The sequence below is a fragment of the Alnus glutinosa genome, chromosome 1, assembly GCF_958979055.1.
Source record: "Alnus glutinosa chromosome 1, dhAlnGlut1.1, whole genome shotgun sequence".
Taxonomy (NCBI): domain Eukaryota; kingdom Viridiplantae; phylum Streptophyta; class Magnoliopsida; order Fagales; family Betulaceae; genus Alnus; species Alnus glutinosa.
Window position 1 is genome coordinate 21,682,334 of NC_084886.1, and position 7,506 is coordinate 21,689,839.

The 7,506-nt window shown below is 32.4% G+C and overlaps 1 protein-coding gene across 1 annotated transcript; it reads right to left on the reverse strand.

Moving 5' to 3' along the window:
• Positions 1–1,739: 1,739 nt before the first annotated feature.
• LOC133858684 (protein C2-DOMAIN ABA-RELATED 7-like) lies at positions 1,740–3,372 on the reverse strand. Its single transcript, XM_062294157.1, has 3 exons — positions 3,163–3,372; positions 2,641–2,736; positions 1,740–2,198 (listed from the first exon to the last, which is right to left on the reverse strand). The coding sequence occupies exons 1-3, from the start codon at positions 3,271–3,273 to the stop codon at positions 1,899–1,901; spliced, it is 507 nt and encodes a 168-aa protein (XP_062150141.1). The 5' UTR covers positions 3,274–3,372; the 3' UTR covers positions 1,740–1,898.
• Between the last annotated feature and the right edge of the window lie 4,134 nt (positions 3,373–7,506).

Consider the following 7,506-nt stretch of genomic DNA (forward strand, 5'->3'; position numbering starts at 1 on the left):
TTGACATGACATTCCAAATCAACCATTGGATTTTATTTTATTTTATTTAACAATGATTAATTCAATGGTTAGTTGGGAGTGAAACGCGAACTTTTTTGGATGAATGTTTGATAGATTTATAGTATTTAGCTTTTTTCTTAATCCAAACTTTAGTTGGGAGTGACACATCTACATCGTCGCCTTGAATGTTGGATAAAATTACAGTGTATATATATAAGGATAGTATATAGGATGATAGTGGTGATATTTTCTTTTACCATTAATTTGAGGTCCGTTAGCTTGGAGATATAGAAACTTTATTTGAGAAACCAAAGTAAGTTTTGGCAACTTGGCTATTGCCCAAAATACTTTCTGGCTCCATCCCTGTATATTGGTATACTAATATGGAGAATTCAATATCCTTCTTTCACCCTTGAGAAGAAGGGTTTTCTTAAAGATCGATGTATTATATTACCACTTGCCCCAAAAAACTTAAAGCTAATAGAAATAGATAAATTTAATCATTTAATCAATACTTTAACGAGAAGAATATCACATGTGACTCTTGAGAAACAACGTTCCAATGGAGAGCTACAGAAATAGTTGCCTTGAAGATTTCCAAGATAGCTCAACGTCATACTTTTGATATTTATGATTATTCCAAGTATCTTTGTTATCTCTTAATTTTGTTGAATTAGGATTTGAATATTAAGGATAAGTAAGTTATCACTTTTGACATCAACAGAAAAGGTTTAGCCCAAATAGTATTTATTTGATGATCCTAGTTGAATAAATGAAGAAGCATAGATGAATTAATATTTAGCAAATGTTTATGTTTCGTTCGGAGGCTTAGGGTTTCTCAAATTCTAGAGGAAAGAGGCCTAGGATTCTCGAACTATCCTATAAATCTGTTACATGGCCCACATAACAAACAGTACCTAACCAAAAGAGAATAAGAATTCTCTTCGGGTTTTTCCTGAAAACTGAGTTTTTGAATCCAACCCGAAAATCAAGCTTTTTTCAAAAACAAACCATTTTATAAGTCCCACCTGGTCTAACGCAGGTACACCCATCAACACCCAAATAATAATTTTTAATATTTTTTTATAATAAATAATTATTATTTCAATTATTATTTCCCACTACTTTTCATAACAACAATCATTATACACAACGTTTCATACCTCCAATCATTTCCTACCATTAAAAAACACTACTTTTCAATTCCAAAAATTTAACACCCAAACACAATTTCAAAAAGAATTAAAATCCTACTCATCACCCAAACACATTTTCTTTGTCTCGAAATTCGCAAATCAAATAAGAATTCAATTATGATTTCAAAAATTCAACACCCAAACGGACCATTAGGGTTTCTCAAATTCTAAAGTAAAGAAGCCTAACATTCTAGAACTATCCTATAGATCTGTTACGGCCCACGTAACAAACGATACCTGACCAAAATGTCAAAAGCCCAACAGCTTTTGAATGACCCAGATCAGGCTTGTCTGAACTGGGTCATAAAACTGGTTCGTATATGGTTTGGTTCAGGTCCAGCGGCATGGCTGGGCTGCAGGGCACAGGTCGAGGCAAAGTCAAGTTCGGGCCGCAAGTTAACTCGAGCTAGTGGGTTGGCCCGCGGGTGCTTCTTTGTCTAGCCTGTTCGCTCGAGCGCAAGAGAAAATTTGAGATGAGAGTAGCGACTGTGTAACACTACAAATTTTGACTGTTATAGTGTGAGCACCCCCAACACAAAAACCTTCAAATATAATACATACATATATGCCATTTAATTATTTTTACAAGAAAATCAGAGGCAATAATACGAACACACCAAGTTGTGAGGTTATAGTTGCTACGGCAGATAAGTCATTAATTGTTCATTACAGCGAGTAAGTAGTATTATGCAACATTAGCAGCTACTCAATTGACAAACCTTTACAACCTGGAAGATCAATCCACTCAAGTTGAATCGCCACTTCCCCACTCTCTGTGTTTCTCAGCCTGAGACACATGTCCTGGACAATTTTTCCATTGTTCCAAACACAACAGCTCTCCTCAGAAAGACTGTTTGTCCTGCTTGGCTGAACTCTCTTCACTACTTCGCCATTTGGGAGGCTCTTCAAGCCCATCCTCAGACACTCGACATATGGTTTAATGTCTATCTCTGCATCACCCATTTTGTCATCTGTAGTGAATGTGTCTTTGTCATAAACTGTCTGCACAGAGGTAAGAAAATCCAACAAAATTATCAACAAACAGCAGCTAAATAATTAAGATTCTTAACCTTTTTTTTTTTCCTTTTCTTTCCAATCTTTTTATGAACCCAAATTTAGGCAAATAAACTCAGATAATATGGTTCCTGAATCACCAAATAAAAGTGTTGAGATCCTGTAAACATGCAACATATTGAAGGATTATTACACTTACAATTTCCTATCCGCTTAAGCTTATAGAAAAAATGATAATTTAACATGATATCATAGCCACTTCAATTAAGTATTTCACATGTTGAGCCTCACCCATTAAAAATGAGTTTGAGCCACAGGTCGAAGAAATGTTAAATGATTGATTAAAAATAATTAGATTTACCATTTCTTATGAGGTTAAACTTTTGAAATAAATTGTGATTTAATAGCATACAGTTCCTGCTCCACTTACTAGAATGATAGGAACATTAAGATCTTCAATAGAAAGAGTCAGCTCATCGTTCCATTCAGGATTGCAGTTGTTTTTCACCATACGAGTCTTCAATTTCTGCATCAATCTATATGACGTTAGGAAAAAAGAGAAAAGAAAGAATATCAGCAGCCACTATAGTTTAATCCAAACAGCTGAGGAAAATATCAAACAACCTTGGAAAAATCAGTTATTTACAGGGATTATATACTCCTGAACATATTGAATTCATCTATGAAACTTCCAAATTTTTATTTCAGTAGCTATACTGATTGTTTATCTCTCTCTCCCTCTCTCTTGATGTTTAAAGCAAAATTGCAAAATCAGAAACTGTATTTGGGGGAGCTTGAGCTATTCTAAGTAATTGAAAACATATATACTAGGTAAGAAAGAAGAAAAGATTGAAATGGTAGCAACAAAAACAGATTCATGATCATCATCAATTTACGATCAATAAAAGCAAAAAATAGATGGTGGAAATGAATGAAGAGCAAAGTCACAGGCCTGTTCACCCATGGTGACAGCAACAAAAGGGTCGCTGCTGACGGTGTCACGCACGGCAAGATTCTTGCCTCTCCGAACCCGAATTCGAAGAAGACCCATTGAAGTGGCCATCAGAAACTACCCACGAGAAAGGAGAAGAAGGAAATTCAAGAAGATTCGTTTCCTAGAACTGATCCTCAGCCACCCAGTGCCCCACCACGAAAATATACATAGTATTTATAACAAATGGAGAGACCCATTGCTGACGGAGAACCCGTGACGTACGGCGGTTTCTTCCCTTACCTAATTTTCTCAGTATGGCCAACCAAACATTTTCTAAGTGTTGTGGGTAGGAAATAAAACCAAACATTTCTTTTTCTCGAGAAAATAATGTGTTTAATTTGTCCAACATCGTCGAAGAGCGAAAAATGAATCAACTTTTAAGCATTAGGAATTTCTGTCAGCAATTGCCTAAATAAATTATTTTTATAAGTTCGCTTATAAACAAATTTTTAGTGACATTTGTTGATACAAACTTGAAGTAAACCTCATAATTTAAAATAAGCTTATAAGAGATGGTGTCCAGGAGCTTATACACAAATGATTAAAATTAATTTTTTTTTTTTTTTCATATAAAACATAAGAATCGTAACATACCACCACACTTTCACAACCAATGTCCACGATGGCTTACTCTATTAACACTGATTTGATAGTAATCATTTTTTTTTAGCAGCTCTGATACCAAATGATACAAACTTTTAGTAGAACTTACATTTGAAAACTGGCTTATAAAAAGAGAATGTCCAAATGCTTAGAGCATTCCTAGTAGCCTTACCAAATTTTACTAGCCAAAATAGCTAAAACTTATTTTTCTCTATTCTGATGAGTCACTTTTTTAGTGCACCTCTGGTAGCCCCACTATTTTAACTATTCACTATCACTATTCCATTTAAATAATATTCTTTCATATTTCTTTATTCATTTTCTATTTAATCTTTTTTTGAATATTTGTCTTTTCCTAACGATCATATTTTTTAATATTTATCTTATTCTAATGGTCATATTTTTAAAATATTATATTATTTTATTTTATTTTTTACTATATTTAAAATTGTGAATACAGAGAAAATTTGTTTTTTAAAATTATGTTTGAATGTTTTAAAAAACTAGAAACAAAATTAAAAAATGTTGGATAAAACTTAAGTAGAATTTGAATTTTAAGAACCTACCCAAACATGTTTTTAAAAAATAATCAAAAATAAAATGATACCCAAACATGTCCCTTCAATTTCACAAAACCTATTGAAATATGTGAAGAAGAAATTTGTACGGTATTGAATGTTTAAAGTGTGAAAATATTGTAATTCAAAAGAAAATAAAATTACATTTTTAGCTTAAAATATTGCAAAACAAAACAAAGTTGTGTGAAAATAAAAAAAAAAATTAAAAAAAAAAAAAACACGAAGGTTGAGAAATGATAAATGTGAAAATAAGTATAGTAACATTTCTCTCCGTATAGGGCTTGTTTGGCAAGAGCAATAAAATTCTTTTTTCCCCTTTTTACTTATCTAAAAAATAATCTAACTTCAAAACTAACTAACTTTATATCACATCAATAATTTTTTATTATTATTTAAATTAAAAAAATTCACTACAATACAATTTTTTTTTTTTATACAAATTATTTTTACTTTATATTACATCTATCACTTTCAACTTTCACTACTAATTCTCCTTTCCTTATCAAATAAGGTCATAGTTAAGATTAACTTATAGCGGACAGATATTAGATATTTATGTTGATGGTGATGGATATAATTACTAAAGCATGACCACGAGGGCTCCACCAAAGGAATATTTTTCCACGTGTCTTACATTGCGTTTATAGACGTGTTTTCTTGTACGTTGAATGTTCAGGAATCAAATGTTGTTTGGCATTTAGCAAAGTGGTGCTGGTGGTCCATAGGGGTTCTATTTTTAATGCGGAAAGAAATTTTGTGGTACATTTTTTTGGTTTGTTTTGTACCTCTAAATTCTTGAGCGGTCGAGATTTTCAACAAAAATATGTTTACCAAATGCCAAGGCAAGAAAATATTACACGTTGAAACAATGATGTAAGTTTGAATTTTGTTTGTTTTTTTTTTTTTTTCAAATTAAAAAGGTATCCCGTGTAGACAAACTGTACCTATTCTAACTGGGCATGACTATAATAGTACTTGTTTGCAGGGGCCTAGACAGTAAGAAGTGCATGTGCTTCTTCAAGCCTGACTGAATCATAACATGACACAACCCCATTAACGCATTAGCGAGACTCAAGGTAACTAATACTAATAAAATTGAAGATTTTCATTTAGAGAGTCGAACTCTCACCCTAGTACATGCCTAATCACATTGAAATTTCTTTGAAGTTATTAACCCACCATCATTGATAGTATGTTAGTTTGAATTTGGAAAGCATAGGAGAAGGACGGTAAAAAATAAAGGGAAATATGATGAGGAGACCTTAATATTTCATTCTAATTTCAATGCTTTGTTAGGATTTAACAGCAGAATAGTGATGTTGTAAAACATTGAAAGTTTGATAAATTAAATTTAGAGTTTTTGAAATTTGGAAGGTAGTTGCAAATGTCATGGAAGTTCAAGAGGATTAAGTAAAGTTTCCACTAATTCTTTTCAGCTTACTACCCTAATTTTTAATTTAATAGATTTTAAACTCTAGTTTGGGATCAATGTAAATACTAGATTCAATCCATTTCTATGTCAGAAAGATAGCAAAAATTATAAAACATACAAGGAAAAATTGTTAAATTGGTCTTTAGGATTTTACGTACCCTATATAAAATAAATCTCTAATACAAAATGATCATATAAACCCATGTTGTATTTCTTTGTATGAAAATAATCCCTCCACAAAATTCATGTCATTTTTCCAACAAAGCCTTTGTGAAATTATAATTTTACTCTCAAATAAAGTTTGATACAAGTAAAAAAATAAATAAAGAAATCATTAAAAAAAAAAAAAAAAGGTAAAAACTTTGTTAGGGCATGTTATTCGGCCACCTCTAACTAATTACCCAAAAATACAAGGACATAGGATGTTAATTAGTGGGTAATAGCCATAACCCACGGTAGTGGTTGTAGCACCCCTGGTAATTAACTTGAAGTGCCGGATCTACTGCCATAATATCAGAATAAAGGAAAATGTAATATTGATGTGACCTCAACACTAATTACCTTTTGTATTTGTTCTTTTTCCACTAGTACAAACTAGAGCATCTGTAAATACAATATCCTCATAAGCATGTTATCCTCTCAAATACAACAATATAATATCCAAGAATAAGAGGCTTAACAAGCCTCCAGCCATAAACTAGTTCCCCCAAAAATTTAAAAAAAAAAAAAAATTCAAAAATATATGTTTTGTATGAGGTAAGCCTCAAAATTATTTTCCTCCCACTCTCCTCCCAGTTTATTTATTTTTTATTTTTTATCTTTTATTTTTTGTTTTTTGTTTTTTGTTTTAAGTCATGCCCCCAACTAACGCCCTTGACAAGAATAAAATAAATTTGTCTCTACAAGACCCTGCACTTACCTTCAATTCTTGTGGATACCTATAGCCTTCACCTTTGAAACTATCACCCGCTAATCTATCAAAATAACATAAGTCTACGACTTAATAAGTAAATCATCAACAAAACTTAATCGATGCAGTGAGCCTGGTTTATATTGGTAATAAGCATTACAAAGATAATTGTATGTAGAGAGCATTTCGAGAAATTCTTAACATAATATAATAAAGATTAAAAATGAGGTTTTGGACAAGTCAAGTTTAAGAGAAGATATAGCAATAATCTGTCGATTTGGAAACAACGTTTTTAGCTTATAGTTTAAGGCATATACTTAAGAAATCATGTAGTAGTTTGAAGACATAAAATCATGTTGATGGAGTACAAAGTATCATATCAATAAATGTAACACAGTCTATTACCATTCTACACATGGCCTATATGTGCCCTTATCCTCTTCAAGGTAGGGTCTTCGCATCTCGTGGAGCTTATGGTACAATTCTAGTGTCCCAGAATGGCACAATACCTAGCCACTGCCTAGTCTCTCGATTGGTTCAATACTGTGGGTCGCACACAATAGTGATGTCGCAGGTGTGACCACCCCACATTGGTGGTTAAGCCGGTCACTAGCCCTCAGATCTATGCGGTTGTGGAGTCACCACATTCACACAGGTGGATATATGAGTTCACCATCTCATTAAGTATTAAAGTCACTTTTCACAATGAGCCAACTTTTTGTTTGCTACCTCATGTTTACAATGACAACTACCTTAAATTTAACATTTCTTTTAAAAGC